Source organism: Nematolebias whitei, chromosome 12, assembly GCF_014905685.2.
Source record: "Nematolebias whitei isolate Nwh7 chromosome 12, NemWhi1, whole genome shotgun sequence".
Lineage (NCBI taxonomy): Eukaryota > Metazoa > Chordata > Actinopteri > Cyprinodontiformes > Rivulidae > Nematolebias > Nematolebias whitei.
In genome coordinates this window covers 13,262,577-13,280,496 of record NC_056509.1, presented here as the reverse complement: position 1 = coordinate 13,280,496, position 17,920 = coordinate 13,262,577, and the positions used below count along the sequence as shown (strand labels likewise).

Sequence of the window (17,920 nt, the reverse complement as noted above, 5' to 3'; positions counted from 1 at the left end):
CACAAAACATCAGATTTGGCATCATGATAGACCATTTAGCGAAAAATTCCAATAAATCATCTCACAACAAAGTCTGGGAAATGGGGGAGATGCCATAGCCAAAACTATCTATTATTGCTCAAAAAGTTACAATTTCAATCGAGATAGTCCAACAGCTTATTAGTTGCCAGTACTTATTCATGCAATGATAGACTTGTTTCAGCTTTTCAGAACTTAACTCTGTTAAACGAGATCAAAGTTTGAACAGTCCATTTGAAATATTTTCCGAGAAATTATAATTTTGAATGCTGACCTGAACCAGTGATAAAAGAAAGCATAAATGAATGGATTGAGCATTGAATTAAACAGTGTGAGCCAGTTAAGTGTTTCATACACTGGCACTGATACACCACCTAACAGCTGCAAGGAAAAACAGAGAAAGAAAGGCAGCCAGCACATTAGAAAAGCACCCAGAACTATAGCCAGGGTTTTAGTGGCCTTCCTTTCCATGTTATTTACAGTTGCCACAGATTTAATTGTGTTCTGGATGCTTCGTGCCTGTTTCTGTGCAATAAAAAATATCCTCAAGTAAATATACAAAATTATGATCACAGGAAGGTAAAATGAAAAAACAGGTGGCAAAATCTTTTCAATCACAACATCATAAAAACAGTTTTCTTTGCATTTTTCTTGGTTTAAATCTGCAATGACAAAGCCAATAGCAACCAAGATAGAAAGACTCCAGCTCATAAGGATCATGATTCCAACAACATGGACATTTATCTTTGTTCTGTATATCAGAGGCTTACACACTGCATAGTATCTGTCTACAGAAATACAACATAAATTGAAAATAGACGTTGTGCTCAATATAACATCAAAGCTGTCTCGAATTTTGCAGAATACGTTTCTATAATAGAGACAAGAGCTAAGAGAGAAAGACATGCTCAGAGGAAAGACCACTATTCCTACTAGCAAGTCTGCCACACCCAGAGAGATGATGAGGTAGTTCGACATTGTGTGGAGCTGTTTGAAGTAAATGATAGAGATAATTACAAGAAGGTTTCCACATACTGTGACAACAGAGAGTAACCCAAGGATAATGTATAGTAAAACACATACTGTGGTAGAAGTCCTTGTCAGTGTTTTAGAAACATTATTTATTTCATAGCAAGGATGGAAGTTATAACCAACATAAAACGATTCTTCTGCCATTGCATTCATAGCTACATAGAATGTGGGTAACGTATTTAATTAAGTTGATTCAAAGAACATTTTTGTAAAGAATGCACAAGATGGACAAAGTTCTTTTTCTCAGAGAAATTCTTTTAATCTCAAGCAGCTTCCTACTGTAGCCACATGACACCAGCACATCAGTGTTATTGCCTGATGACTGCGCAGCAGCATCACTTAGTCTTGGTTCATCCTCTCTCCCATTTCATTATCAAAAACTCATCCAATAAGAAGAGGGCAAATTTTGGAATGTATTGTTTTATTGTCCTAAGCCTGTATGTGCCAAATATCTAAAGAAAATTTGTGCTACCATATTTTTTTCTCCAGAATTATGATTTTTTTCCAAAATTCTAAGATTGAAGTCAGAATTTTGACTTTAATCTCTAAATGTCAGAACTCTATGATATAATTAATTCTGACTTTTTTTTTCAGAAGTCTGATTTTATTCACAGAATTTGAAAAATAATGTCAGAATTCTAAGATTAAAGTCAAAATTCTAAGAATAAAACCAGAGTTCTAAGAAAGTGTCAGACCTCGAAGATTCTGAGTTTAATTACTTTAAGTATTCTGACATAATTCTCTGAATTCTGAACGATCAAAGTCAAAATAAACAATTATTTTGGGCCTAGTCAGCCTGTTGTACAAATGCAATGGGGGATTTGATTTTAAAAAATTGTTTATAAATTTATCTGTTTATGTATTTATGAAATGGTAAATTAAGTTAGGCAAATCTAATAAGCTGTACCATAAGCTACAGTAGACACCTTCATAGCTACTTATTTTTTTACTCTAAGAACTCTCAAAGTTGAAGGCACATTTCAGAATGGCATTAAGTGGTTGAAAATTGACATTCAATTAGAGTGATTTTATATTATTTTCTCTGTGGCACTGCAAAAGCTTTTACTCTTTGTTCCTTCACATTTTGACAGGGTTTACATAAACATATATATTTTTAATTCAAACAAACTTTGCATTACACAACAGAGCAGGTTGTTGAGTTGCTTGGTGGACTTGTGATCAGTTTGTATTTTGTGTTAGATGACTATTTGGAGTTCAAAGACAATTGATTATTTCCTGAAAACAATTTCTGAACATTAGTTTCTAGGTAAGTTATAGCACTCTCAGCTTAACTCTCAACTCTCAGCTTAAGTCTCAATGCTCAACATGACTCCGGTCTTGAAACAATGTATAACTTTTTGGACAGATCCAATTTTTTTTTTTATATCAAAGTCTTTTTATGGATTTTTTTGGTTTCAAAACACTATCACTAACACAAATAGAAGCACTGACAGTAGGTGTTCCTGTCTCGTACCGCGTTACAATTCAAAGTAGCTGGATATGTTAAAGTAAGTGCGCATTGCCGCCTTTGGGGATATATATATCAACTTCACCTTTCTGCAGGTCTAGAGGCAGACTTCAATGATGTTGATTTGCGTTCTCTTTATACCTCTCCTCTAGTCATATATCCTTCTTTACCTTTTAACCCTTCTCCCACTTTTCTGCTTTGTTTTCTTATTTGTTTTTCATACCCATGTCCATTACATCTGAAACAAACCCAAAGCAAATTCTAATAAAGTTTTATTTATATATCAAGTGGAGCATTAAGGCCAGCCATAATGCTCTAATTTCTATGTTATAATAGCCATAATGCTATGCTTGTGAAAGTAAAGCTGTTGGGCATCACCTTGACACTCAGACAATAATTCTGAATGTCACAATGCCGGACAGGACAAGGGAGAAAAAAAAAAAACTTCACCTATGATATTAATTTAGGACCAAATTTAAATGGTTTTAAAGTCTTGAGGAGATGACCCACTTCACCCCGTCAACCACTTCTAAGGATCCAGTGAGAGTATAGCCCTATTTGCATTACCAAGGGACAACACACTATTTGTAGTAATTGTGGAGATTGTCTGTGTTGTTAATCCTGTGCGAATCGGCCACATCAGTAATTTGTAATGTGAAAATTCCACCACAAATTACTTACTCTGTTTTGTTGAACTCTGAGGTCCTGTGATTATACTAATCCCATGCAAATAGGCATCTCTGTGATTTGGACAGAAATGTGCAGGATCTGATACGTTTGGAAAAATATAGAACAAGGCTGTTTTAAATGAATATGCTTGGGCTTTTAAAAATAATTTTTTAATGTATTTTTATTTTTCACTTCGACTTTTACTTCCTTCTACTTCCTTCACCGCAGATGATGGGAGGTGCGGAGATGCACCCATGATCAACCCATCTATCCATCAATTTTATTTACTCGCTTCTTCCTTTTCAGGTAGCAGGAGTCACTGGTGCCCATGTCCAGCCAGGACTGTGAGAGAGGCGGGGGACACCTAGACAGGTCACAAGTCCATTTCAACCGGCGGAAAAGAGGACGGGAAACCGCTCATGTTCATGAGCAATTGACACATGTCCATTTGAGCTTAACGTGGCTTTTTTTTTTTTTTTTACCTCTTAAACCCGCCGGTCATTAAATACCGTAATTTTCTTTTTCACTTCAGCTTTTATGAGCTGCTACTTCCTTCATCACAGATGAAGCACCGGGTGCGCAGATGCGTACGTGCAACTGACCTATCCATACATACGTCCGTTATCTTTTACCCGCTTCTTCCATTTTTGGTCATGGATGTCGCTGGTGCCCATGTCCAGCATCACTGTGCAAGAGGTGGTGGACACCCTGGACAGGTCGCAAGTCAATTTCAACTGGCGGTTCAGCAGACTCACGGCTGATCACACACAGGGCCGGTGACAGCTGTCCATCTGAGCTTGACTTGGCTTTTTTTTTAACCTCTTTAAACCAGCCGGTCGGACCTGCCTCCTCCTCAACAAGTATCCATCCATCCATCCATTATCTTCCACTTGTTCCGAAGTCGGGTCGCGGGGGTAGCACCTTGAGCATGGAAGCACAGACATCTCTTTCCACAGTCACCTCTTGTAGCTCTTCTGGGAGGATTCCAAGGCGTTCCCAGGCCAAATGAGAGACGTAGTCTCTCCAGCATGTCCTGGGTCTTCCCCAGGGTCTCCTCCCAGTCAGACATGCCCGAAGCACCTCCCTAGGGAGGCATCCAGGGGGCATCCTTAGCAGATGCCCGAACCACCTGAACTGGCTCCACTCGATATGGAGGAGCAGCGGTTCTACTCCGAGTCTCTCCTGGATAACAAAACGTTGGTTACGTACTGTAACCCCAGATTCTATGAATATAGGCGTAGCCCTTTAAGGCTGTCGCTGATGGTTTATCCCGTTATGCGCAGCATAAGCACTGAAAAAAAATTAGTCCACGCCCACCTGCTGTGTGGGCCCCACCCGGTCCGTATAAATTACGTTAAGAGCGGGAAATCGGCTCCCAAAATAGCTTTTTTCTTCAGCCATTTAGGAGCCAGTGAGGCCCGACGCTTAAAGGGCTACGCCTATATTCATAGAATCTGGGGTTACAGTACGTAACCAACGTTCTATTTCATATAGGCTTCGCCCTTTAAGGCTGTCGCTGATGGTTTAAGGGCGAAGCGGATGTGGTCCTCGCCTCACTGGGTCCATTCGAACACAGTAAGAAGCGGAAGCTTGCCCAAAAAACGTCTTGTCACTCATCTCCCCGTGTGCATAAACTACGCATCGCGTAATTATGTGCCATGCACAGACGCATGTTGTGTAACTATGCGTTCTGACAAACATGAATACCCCGGAAAAACTTTCAACATGAAGAAGAAGTTGAAAAAAGGGGGGGGGGGGGCATGAACCAACTGGTTCATGGCTGAACAGTATAAACAGATTAATGTCCATGAATTGATCAATAATCAAATGAACTGATTGTTAACAATAATCATGAACTGATTAGTGACAATAGAACCAAAATCACAGACACGACTGTGACTGAAAACAACATCTCACACTGTAATGCATGCAGACAGAAGTGAGTTTAAACAGAGTTCCATGAGAACAACAATATTCATTCTGTTAGGGCACTAAGGACAGAATGTGTCATGGAACGAGCCGTTACATCACGTAGGTAAAAGCGAATAAATGAGCAGGGTGTTGACCATGCAGCCGCAGTGCAAATGTCCTGCATTGACATACCATTATGCAGAGCAGTCGAAGATGCGATACCCCTGGTCGAGTGTGCTTAGAGGTTGACAGGAGGCCCTAAATCTGATGCTCTGTAGGCTTCAGAAAAAGGCCTCACACAGCCAGTGTGACAAGCGCTGGATGGATAACGGCGACCTGCAGAAGCATCTCTATAATGCACAAACAATTGTTGAATTTGAACGCATTGCAGCTGTGCGCGTTACGTAACACGTCAACGCCTGCATCGGGCAGAGAAGATTAACAGATGCTTCCCCTTCTGATCTGTGGGGGGGAAAAGACCCCTCCAACGACATCACTCTTGATTTAAAAGAGCTCGTGATGTTTTAGGCATAAAAGCTGGGTTGGTCTTAAAACAGCTGAGCTGCCCGTCAGCCTAATTCTAAGGCATGACGAAACAACAGAGAGGGCAGATAATTACTTACCCTCTTAGCGGGTGTTAAAACCAGCAGCAGGACTGTTTAAAGAGACAAGAATTTAAATGAAAACTGATCCAGAGGCTCAATTGAAGCTTTGATCAGGGCTCGCAGGACCAGCGTTAAATCCCACTGTGGAACAAGTGGGCATGAAACAGGCCTACATCTCTGAACACCTTTTAGAAACCGCTTCATCAGCGGGTGATTAAAAGCTGTTCTGTCTCCAAACCCTTTGTGGCAGGAAGAGATGGCTGCAACGTACGTTAAAGCGTACTGAAAACCAACTCCCTATCCATCAGGTGTTGTAGAAAAACAACACGCTGCCTAAAAAGCATGAAGTGGTCTCTAAACCTTCTCTGTACACCAGCGCTGAAAAGCCGTACCCTTGATGTGTACAGAACTGTGGTAGATGCAGCACGTGAATCTTGAATTGTGCACACTATCTCCTGAGGGAGACCCATCCTCTAAGTGGGACCGCTCAGCGGTCAGACCCACAGGTGTTGACCTATTTCTGGGTAACTCTTGGTCGCTCCTCCTGCCTGAAGGAGAGCATCCTTCCTCCACGACAGTTCCACGGCGACCCCACAACAGACGTTGCAGGCCTGGGAACCATAGTGCGTTCACACGCCGGGAGCCACCAGGAGAGCTGTCAATCCCTCCTCCTGAACTCGGTTCATGGACCGTAAAAAAAAAAAAAAAACAGAGGAGGTGAGGGAAAAGAAACGCGTAAAAAGCGTTTTGGGCCACCGACTGTGAGCAAATGCGTCCCCCCCAGCGATGGATCGTCTCGCGGGCTCAGGGAAAAAACCGTAGTTGACATTGCGCGTTCTTCTCGCGTCGCAAACAGGTCCACAGCTGCTTTGCCAACTTCTGCTGTGTCTGAAAAACATCAGATCCGGATGGAGGATCCGGTCCACATAACGTGGGCCGCCCTTGGACGTCACATCAGCCCCTCTGTTCAGAACATCGGATATGTAAACTGCTCTAATAAAAGCAGGTTTGATGAACCCAACTCAGTAGCTTCCGCGCAATGTGTAACATCTGGGCTGAACGCACACCCCCCTGGCGGTTTATGTACGCAGCAGTCACCATGTTGTCTGTGTGAATCAACACGTGTTGATTCTGTAGCACGGGAGCAAAATGTTGAATCACATTCAGCACTGTGCGACACTCCAAAACATTGATGTGGGCTGATGTGCGGTGGGGCCACAGCGCCCCTACTGCTTGAGATAGGCATGTCCCCCCCCCCCAACCTGACAGAGACGCGTCCGTGAAGACTGACACGTGACGTGGGTCTGCTGACGGGGACTCCCTCTGACAGAGCCAGGGTGTTTCCCCAGTGTCGGAGGTCTGCTCCCATGGAGGGAGGGACAGTGATCATCCGTCTCTTTTGTTTTACTGGATCCACACGCAGACGCGCAAACCACCTCTGGAGGCGTCTCATGTGTAACAAACCCAGCGGGACCACTGTGTGAGCTGATGACGTCATTCCCAACAGCTTCATGACGGAGACAGCTGTTACCACTTTGCCAGGTCTTACGTGGCGTAATTGGTTTTTAGAGTGTCGATTCTTGTTTGTGATAAACGAGCCGTCATGGTAATTGAGTTTAATTCCACTCCCAGATAACAATTATCTGGGCCGGGAAAATCGAGCTCTTCTTCCAGTTATGGCGAAACCCAGATTTAGCAGGTGTGATGCTAACACCTGAGCCTGTATCAATGCTTCCTGTCTGGAGTGAGACAGGGGCAGCAGGTCGTCCAGGTAAAACAAAACTCTCATCCCTGCTTGTGCAGTGGATGCAGGGCTGTCTCCACACACTTTGAGAACGTACGAGGCGCGAGGGAGTACCCAAAAAAGGCAACCTGTTGTACTGGTACTTCATCCCTTGAAAGGCGAAACGCAGAAATTTTCTGTGTTTTGGGATGATTGGTGTGTGAAAATAGGCATCTTTTAAAACGATGGAGACAAACCAGTCGTTTTCCTGGATGTTGTCCAACAGCTGTCTGTTCATCAACATGTGAAAAAATCTGTTCATGATCGCTTTGTTGAAAGCTGACAGATCCAGAATCGGTCTCATCCCTCCGGTCCTTTTGGGGACCAGGAAGTAGCGTGAGTAAAACCCTGTGTTTTCCTCCTCGTTGGGAACTCTTGAGATTACACCTTTTATCAGAAGCTCTTGGACTTCTGCATTTAAGGCTGAGACTTGGTCTGGTGATGACAGGACCGTCTCTATAACTCCTCCGAACGGAGGGGGTCGGGTTGCAAACTGCAGCGTGTAACCCTTGCATAACACTCTGTCCATCCATCTGTCCGGTGAGCATGTTTTTAACCACTCTGCGTGACGTTCGTGGAGTGGACGTGCGTTTAAATGATGTGCCGTGTTTTGAACGGATGTCATCTAAACCTCCGCCTCGACCGCCGTCATGCGTCGCGGAAATGTTTTCCGCGTGACCCAAGGCGAGGCTTTCTCGAAAGGGCTGTTCTGCGCGCGCCCGCGCGCTGTGACTGGATCGCGGACCAACCTTCATGTCCGGGCGGGGCGGTGTGTGCTGAGGCGAGGCGTGTGTCAGCTGATGAAGTGAAGGTTGTGAGCCTCGCGGGAGCGCACGTTTCCTCTGGAGGGACGCGCGCCGCTCTCGCTGAGGGCGGGGCCCGTCATTGGATTCATTCAGCTGTCTCACGCTTATGCCGCCGTGAGCTGCTGATCGCTGGGACGCGGTGGATGACGGCCACTCGCGTTCATACAGGGGAGGCGTGTGTTGTTTTCGCTGAGAGCAGGGACCTCCACCGGACCCGGCCTGCGGTCCCACATTTATCCCGATGTGGGCCGGTGAGCGCCGGGCAGCTGTGCGTGCATCATCGACACAGTGCCGTTGGATGGAGGCTGCTTGTCTCGCTCGGGAGCGCGTTAACACCGTTGGGAGGTGATCGTGCGGGTCTGATTGACAACAAGTTATTTCGCTTACCGTGGTGTCACGTGAGCGTCTGGGCATGTGAAGGAGCGGCGGTGGATTTAAAAAACCTTTATTTAAGGACACCGGCTCTTATGAGTGGAGGATGTGTGTGTAGCGGCTGTGAGCTCATCCGAGCTTACAGACTGGCTAAAAACAGGCATTTTGATCTTTGAAAAATCATTTATTCAATTCCTGTGTCATTTATACACACATCCTCCGCAGACCGTCATTTCTTAAAACTTCTCCCCCGTGAGCTCTGCGGTTTGTTTGCTCCGAGCGCCGTCTGCAGGCGATCTCTGGGGAAAAACGCTGAAGTGCAGGCTGCCGGACTGAGGAGGGGTGGTCTCTGGCGGGCGGGGCTGGTGGTGGAGCTGGGCGAGACGAAGCTGCTGCTGCCGTGGAGCGTCGATGTTTCTGCCTCTGCTTTTGACGATCTCTCCAGCGGGCTGGAGGACGGAATGAGCCGCGCGGCTAGATGAGATGGCGTACAGCTTCCGACGTCTCCTCCGACTGCTTCGAATTCGTCAGCATGGACGTCAAGCTGCTTCCGAACAGCGCGTCCGATGAGATGGGGCCCTCCATCCGGTCTTTGTGCAGCTTTTCCGGCAGCAATGGAGAGTGACGGAGCCAGATGGAACGTTGGATTACCGTCATCCATGCTACAATCCTCGACAGGCAAACCGAGGGAGCGGCGCACATGTTGAGGATGGCGTCTGCCGATTACACAGGGAGCTCTTTGTCTCCTCCGGCAGGTGTGAGGTCTCCAGCCTTTTCGACATGCTAAATGCTAGCAGCGCATGTTGTTGCTAACTGCGGTTGCCTGAAAACACGTCGGTGGGCTTGATTGGAGAGCTTTGGTCGCCGTCTGGTTCCTCCGGAGGGACGGGACGCTGCTCCGACCTGGACAGCTTCGCTCCGGAAGCTTCCGCGAGGCTTGGCTCCAGGGGAGGGAACCGAGGAATAGCGTCAGTTGCCTTACAGAAGGAGTTCTTTGTCTCCAAGGCAGGTCTGCGGCCTTCAGTCCCTTGGACATGCTATATGCTAGCAGCGCACGTTGTTGCTAACTGCGGCTGCCTGGAAAAACACGTCAGTGAAAAATAACCTTTCCGCCGATCATCCGAACTGGCGGGAAAAGGCGAGGGACGTAGAAAAAAGGGGTCCCTTCATGTCAGCCTCCTCCCGGGTTCCGCCGGGCAACCCCTGAGGGCGCTGTCGGCCGGGAGCGGTGTGATCGCCGATGCGAAACGAGGTGGGATGGGGTGAGCATTCACTCAGCCCCCCTCCACCTACACTACGCTCCCCGGGAGGGAATGAGCAGCGGGGGCTGCAGCTGAGCACACCTTGCCCCGGAGGAACCATCCGGTTCGCCCCGAGGGTCGGCGATAAGAGGAAAAACACAAGATGGCGTTGTCCAGCGTGTAATGACCTGTCACTGGGAAATGTTCCCGGACGCTTACCTTGGAATAAGACTGCTGTCATCTTCTCCTCGGGGAGGAGAACTCACCGGACGACCGGAGGTCGACTGCCGGGCCAAGCATCCTTCACAAGGTTGGTCATTTACACAATTTATCTTCTTTGTTCTTCTGACAGTGCTATATTAGCTCGCTGAAGAAAAAATGGGAGCCGATTTCCCGCTCTTAACGTAATTTATACGGACCGGGTGGGGCCCACACAGCAGGTGGGCGTGGACTAATTTTTTTTCAGTGCTTATGCTGCGCATAACGGGATAAACCATCAGCGACAGCCTTAAAGGGCGAAGCCTATATGAAATAGAACTTCTCACCCTATCTCTAAGGGAGAGTCCAGCAACCCTGCAGAGGAAACTCATTTCAACAGCCTGTATCCACAATCTCGTTCATCTTCAGAATCAGAATCAGAATAAACTTTATTGGCATTGCACCAAGATACAATGCGAATATGTACGTACAGTCGTCCGAAGATGGGCGGAGTGCACAAAGCTGCGGCTATAAATAAATAGAGCGGCCTTCTTATTCTTATTCAGAATAATATTTTGCTTAGATGAGAAAAGGAAAGAAAACATCTTCAAAACAAAAATCTTCTGGCTTGAGTGAATGCTGGCGCACCTGGCTGTCGCTGCTCCCAGAGAAAAACTATTTTGTCTTTACTTATGCTGTTTGATATAGCTTTTCACCCAATTTCTTGTGTTAGCGTTGGGCTTCAGTCAGTCCCATTCTTCATATATTACGCCTGATTCCTTCAGTTTGTTGGACTGTAAACAAAACTCACCTGTGTGGTGTCCTGCGAAATGCCGCAGCCACCCAGCTGTCTACTGTCAGCTCTTCGTCTTTGAATTTTCTAGATAAGCCCTGGAGCAGTAATGTCGATCAACAGGCTTGCCATGTGGCTCACACTTTTCTGGATCATCATATTCTTCATACTCCACCCGGTGATATTGACTTGGCAGTACACGTCAGTAGAACTACCCCGACTACGAGTCTTCACTACTGTACTTCCACCGGCACTCGTGCTTTATCCTTCCATCTTATGTCACAACCAAAGGAAATATATTCATCGCGGATCTCAGTGAAACTTCTTTTATGATGACAGCAAGCCAATACGGTCCTTATGGTCCTCTCATCTGCACTCATCTGTATCATCTGGATGAACCACGGATCATGGTCAGGTCAGCTGGCACACAGCCATCCACCACTCGTCTGTTGTTCGGATTATTTAACACTTGTTCATTCTCTAACAAGGGACCATTACTGGACGATCTCATCAGTTAGCATAAGTTTGATTTCTTCTGTTTAACTGAAACTTGACAACAACCCAATGATTTTGCTCTACTTAATGAAATTACCCCTCCTGGGTTTGTTTACACCTGCCGACCCCGCAAGACTGGTCGATGTGGAGGTCTCGCTATACTTTACAAAAATAAGTTCAACGTCTCTCCATTGACTGTACCCAGGTTCAGTTCCTTTGAAAGTGTTGCATTACAGATAAATGGAGCAGATCCTACTATTTTAGTTGTTTTCTACTTTCCACCTAAGAACCATATTATTTTTTTAAATGAATTTTCTACTTTTTTATCACTTATTTGTTCAAAATCTCAGAATATAATTCTATTGGGTGATTTTAATGTTCATATGGACAACCCCACACATATTTTAACTAATGATTTTATATCAGCCCTGGACAGCTTTGGACTTGGAACAATATGTTGACTTTCCCACTCACTCCAAAGGTCAAATTCTTGACCTAGTTTGTTGTTCTGGTATAGCTCCCTCTCACTGTGACGTATCAAACCTGCCTATATCTGATCATAAACTGGTCTCTTTTAATGCTAATCTACAAATTTCTAGGTCAGTCATCTCAAACTATTTATTTCCGTAATATCAATAACATTGATTCTTCTGTACTCTAACAAACTGGATGTATTCCTTAATTACAATAATCTATCTTGTCCTAATAGCCTTGTTTCATACTACAACTATAACGAGTCTGTATGGATCAGCACAAGACCTGACTCAGGACATTAAAATAAAAGGTTTTATTTATTAAAGGCGTTTGTCTGGGGAGGATCCGAGCCTCAGTTCTGGTCCAATCTTCTGTGGCAGGAGCAGGGCTGAGACAGAGAACGTTGGAGGGCTGGGCAGGAAACAGAATCCAGGGACGTAGCAGGGGTCGAGAGCCAGGAGCTGTGTGAACAGGCAAAAGGATGATCCGTAGTCGTGGTCGAAGAGGAGAGCGAGGTTGTACCATGTAGGCCGAGAGTGTGGTATCCAGACAGGGGCAAAGACAAAGCGAGGAGTCAAGAGGGAAGCTGTGGTCAAAAACAAAGAAACTATGAACAAGCGAATGCTGGATAATTTACTGGCTGTGAGGCTTTCAATAATCTGGCACTGAGGAGAGTGAGAGTGGAGCTTAAGTAGTGAGCTGAACAGGTGTGGCAGGTGAGTGGTGATTGCAGAGACAGGGTGCAACAGATGAGTGCAGATTGCTGAGAGAGTGACAGGAGCAGAAAATGGGTGATAGGCAGTGCAGGACCAAACAGGATGAAATAAACAGAAACTGAGGCAGGAAAAAACGTGAATGATCTTAAAACAGGGGCTGTGATATGAGGAGCAGAGGCTTAGTCAGATGGGGGGGCAGCGGGGGCCGCTGAGCGTGACAACAACAGCAGTCTTCAAAGTATTTTGGATGAACTAAGACACATACTGTTCACTTCTCTCGCTCTGCTCCCAGGTATACTCAAGAACTCAGCTGTCTTAAATCTAAAGGATGCTGTTTGGAACAACTCTATAATAAAACAGGACACAATATTCATAAAAAATAGTTTGAAGACTATATAAAACACTACAAGGATTCTATCTGCATGGCTAAATCAGCCTACTATGCCAATTTAATTGGCACAAGTAATGGGAACACAGAACATTGTTTTCTACTGTTAACACCATTCTATGACCTCCAGATGCTTTCCCATTACACATGTACAGCAGTGATTATTGCAACAAATTTATAGACTTTTTTAATGCTAAAATTGAAAACATCCATCAGGAATTGGCTATGTTGCAATCCACATCCTCTGGTTTTCTTTCTTATAATCCCACAACGACACCTATCTCCAGTTCTAATTCGTACTGTATAGGCTTTGCCCTTTAAGGCTGTCGCTGGTGGGTTTATCCCGTCATGCAAAGCATCGCACTGAAAAAAATTAGTCCAAGCACACTTGTTGTGTGGGCCCCACCCGGTCCATATAAATTACGTTAAGAGCGGGTAATCGGCTCCCATTTTTCTTAAGCAATCTAATAGCACTGTCAGAAGAACGAAGAAGGGAAGTTGTCCAGCTTGACCGGCAAAACCTTTGTTAAGTTTGCCTGGGGTCCCGCAATGCCAACCTCCTGCCATCCCGGTGAGTTCTCCTCCCCGAGGAGAAGCAAACGAGCAGCCTTGTTTCAAAGTAAGTGCCGAGGAATATTTTTCAGTGGCAGGTCGCTACACGCTGGACGACGCCATCGACCCCTTTTTTCCTTTTAACGCCGACTCTCGGAGCGAATCGGATGGTTCCTCTGGGACAGGCGATGTCAGCAGCAGCCCCCGTTGCTCACTCCCTCCTGGAGAGCGTAGTGTCGGAACGAGGGGGGCTGAGCGAATGCTTACCCCCCGGGCCTTTTCGCATCGGTGACTACACCGCTCCTAGCTGTCGGTGCCCTCCTCTCGGAGCTGCTCGGCATAATCCAGGAGGCGGCTGACATGAAGGGACTTTTTTCCATCCCTCTCCTTCCCCCACCCAGATCGGATGATCTAGCGGGAAGGTTTTTTGGTTCCACCCCGGCTCGCCATCCTGATCCCATCTGGCCTCGTTTTCCCAGCAGTGACGTCCTACTGGAACGAGGCTGCAGCCGGACCTGGTAGACTGAGAGCGCCGGTTTCTACATTCGCACCCATCACTAGAGTGGAGGGGTTTTACTGAGCAGAAATTCCCTCGGTGCCCCCTGGAGCCAAGCCTGGCGGCGACTCTTGGAACAAAGATGTCCAGGTTGGACAAGCATCCTGCTCCTCCGGGGAGGCATGACCAGACGGTGACATCGCTCTCCAACCAAGCTCACCAGTATGCGTTCCAGGCGGCCGCAGCAAACTATAACGTTGTGCCGCTGACGTACAGCATCTCAGAGGCCGGAGGGACAGACCTGCCTGAGGAGACGAAGAGCTCCCTCTGCAGGGCGTCTGACGTCACCCTCAATCCATGTGCCTCGTCTGCTGTCTGCCTGTCTTGCATCTCAGCCTGGATGACAATGGTTCAGAGGTCCACCTGGCTTGTCACTCCCCCTCCCTGTCGGAGAAGCTGCAGATGGACTCGCTGGAAGGCCCCATCACGACGGACGCGTTGTTCAGAGCCAATTTTCAAGGACATGCTCGAGAAATCGAATTGTGATTGTGCGCCATCTGATCAAGCCGCACCCCTCCTCACCCCTCCCTACCCGCTGGAGAGAGTGCCATGGCCGAGACAGCAGAGACGTGCCACAGCTGCAACAGCGTCTTCTCGCTCTGCCGCCAGCCCCTCTCGTCAGAGTACAGCCCTCCTCATCCCGACAAGCCGCAGGGCTCACGGGGGAGAAGATTTTAAAAATGATTAATTGTGGAGGATGTGTGTGTGCATAATGATGGTTTGAGTTTTTGGAATAAAACGTAAACATCATTCAGGAATTAAAGTGTCTGATTTCAGCCTGACTGTCTGTTTGTTCGTATGATCTCACAGCAGCTTTTTCCCCTCACACATCCTCCATACAAGAGAGCCGGTGTACTCCAAACAGGGTTTAAATCACTGCAGCCCGAGAAAACACACAAAATGCGCACGTGAGTGACACAGCAGTCAAAGTGAATGTTTTCAGCAGACCAAGTCCAGTGGGAAACCTCACTCTCAGCCCAAGCTGTGCGCTACCTCCTCAACGCACGCCAGCTCACATCAGCACGGATGTGAGCCCGCAGCCTGAGCACGGCACAGAAGCACCGTGCCCCCGCGGTATCGGCAGCCCTCACATACACAGATCTGCATGCCCGGGGGCGCGTGCACCTTCCCTTGGCTCATGCCAGCCCACATCAGCACGGATGTGAGCCCACAGTCTGAGCGTGGCACAGTAGCGCTGCGCCCACGCGGCAGCAGTAGCCCTCACCCATGGCCCTGCATGCTCAGGGGCGCACGCATTTTCCCTCAACGCACGCCAGCTCACATCAGCATGGATATGAGCCCGCAGCCTGTGCCGCGCACCCGCGGCAGCCCTAAACCTACACGGTTCCACATGCTCGGAGGTGCGCGCACCTTTCCTCAGCGCACGCCAGTTCACATCGACACGGATGTGAGCCCGCAGCCTGAGTGTAGCACACATGATGGCGGTGATTGGCATCCGTAAATAACGTGATGCAGCATAAACACGTGCCCGCTTCCCGAATGTTACGCGGAGTGGTAAAGAGCGTGCGCTCTAGACAGATGGATGAACCGTTTTTATCAGCAGGGGATTCACACTGCAATTATAGCTCAAACCCCCATTTGGGAGGAACTTTAGAGTCGTTTCTGTCATCTCCAGAACAGATCTCGTCCCCCCACACAGAAGTTCAGGAAATTCTGATAAAAAATTTAATTTCTAGGGTTCCAGAAGGAGAAGAAAACACAGGGTTCTACTCTCGTCACTTCCTTGTCCCAAAACTGACTGGAGGGATGAGACTCATCTTAGATTTGTCAATTTTCACTTGTGAGACAACATTTCCATTCAAAATTCGTCGAGTCGGCTCCTTAGCCACTACAAATAGCAGAGAGGAGAATTCTGTTTTATCTGGACGATCTGTTGCTGCTGACATGCTTTTCCAGACAGGTAACAGCAGTGCAACTCACGTGAAACCAGCAGAGTGATAACAGCTGTTTCCGTCATTAAGTTATTAAGGACATGTCGCCTGCTCACACGGTACAACGCCTCCAGAGGTGGTCCGCTCGTTTGCGTGTAGACCCGGTGAGGCAGAAGAGACGATTAATCGGTGAGAATCGACCTGAGACACTGGGAAACCCTCTTGTTCTGTCGGAGGGAGTTCCCATCAGCAGACTTTACGTCACACGTGTCAGTCTTCACAGACGCATCCCTGTCAGGTTGGGAAGGAACATGCATGTCTCAAGCTGTGGGGCGCTGTGGCCACCCCACACAGCAGCTCATATAAATGTTTTTGGAGTGTCGCACTGTTTTGAATGTGATTCAGCACTTTGCATCTGTGCTGCGGAATCAACATGTGTTGATTCACACAGATGTAGTGAACTAGGCCTCCGATCAAACCTGTCTCTGAAGACCTTCATGGGACAGGAATTGTTATTTCATTGATTTGAATCCAGAAATACAAATTAGCTCATCCAGAGACTTTCCAATTGTATCCTGAACTAATCAATTGAAATAACACTCTCTTTTTCATATTATTATTACTATTTTACAATATCTTGATAATCAAAAGTGTGTTTAGTTCATACCATTTTTAAATGTTGAAGTGAACCACTCATTTTAAATCAACTGTGAAACAGTATTAAAGATTTTTTAATCCTCATTCAAAGTAGAAATCAAGTTAGATGTCTATTTTACAAGTAATTATGCATTTTTGATCTTTTGTCTGAAATGAGAAGGAGTGATGTCGGTCAAAAGTTGGAGACAGTCAAAAACAAGTTATTTGGACGAACTGTCGTGTTTTTAAACCGCTCAGACAGAAACAAGAAAACTGGCACCTGTAAGTCTGTCATTTCTCCAAAATATTTTCTCGTCTGTAACTAACCGTTCCTAAACATTTCTGATGTTTTCTCGACTTGTAATGACCCTCTGACGTCACTAAAACCACACCCCTGTTGGTTCCTTCAACCAATCAGGACTTCCTAAAAGTGACCAGAAGCAGAACTCTTTAAAAGTCGACACTTCCTAGTTCCATGAGTGAGTTAGTTGGTTCCGTTAGTTCTTCTGGTTCTGATGGAGTTCGGCTGGAGTTCCTCTGAGTTTTTCTGAGTCTCTTGGAGTAGTTCTAGAGTTTTTCCTTTTTTATTTATTTTTCCCCTGTCCTGTCCGGCATTGTGACACTTAGAATTATTGTCTGAGTGTCAAAGTGATGCCCAACAGATTTACTTTCACAAGCAAAGCATTATGGCTGGCCTTTATGCTCCACTTGATATATAAATTAAATTTTATTAGAATATGCTTTGGTTTTGTTTCAGATGTAATGGACACGGGGACGGAAAACAAAGAAGATAACAAAGCAGAAAAGTGAGAGAAGAGTTCAAATGTAAAGAAGGAGATAGGAATAGAGTAGAGAGATAGGGATAAAGAGAACACAAATCAACATCATTGAAGTCTGCCTCTAGACCTGCGGAAAGAGAGAGAAAATAAAACGACAAAACCAAGAAACCACAACAACAAAAAACTTCTATAATGATAGTTATAACATAAATAGAAAGTATTTTATACGTTACATGGTAATACAATATATATTTGATGGCCACCACAACCCAACTGAGAGTGTATCTGATAAACACCTGAATCTAACCACCTGTGTGAGCATGCTTATCACTATAAGGTTTCTGATAAAAATGTTCAATAGTGGATGTGGGGACCCATAAACCCATCCCCATAGGACACAAAGGCAACGCAGGGAAGCCCGGAACCACAGACACACAGCGGCCCCCAAGCCCGGAACTCCGGTAGTCCCCCAACAGGGACACCCGCACCCCCCAGAGAGAGAAGCAAAGGGAAGCAACCGGGCGATCCCCAGCAAC

The 17,920-nt window shown here is 46.3% G+C and overlaps 1 protein-coding gene across 1 annotated transcript; it reads right to left on the bottom strand.

Annotated features, from left to right (window-relative positions):
- Positions 1-222: 222 nt before the first annotated feature.
- Positions 223-1,203, bottom strand: LOC119418754 (trace amine-associated receptor 1-like). Its single transcript, XM_037686090.1, has one exon. It carries the CDS (start codon positions 1,201-1,203, stop codon positions 223-225), a length of 981 nt encoding a protein of 326 aa, XP_037542018.1.
- Positions 1,204-17,920: the final 16,717 nt, after the last annotated feature.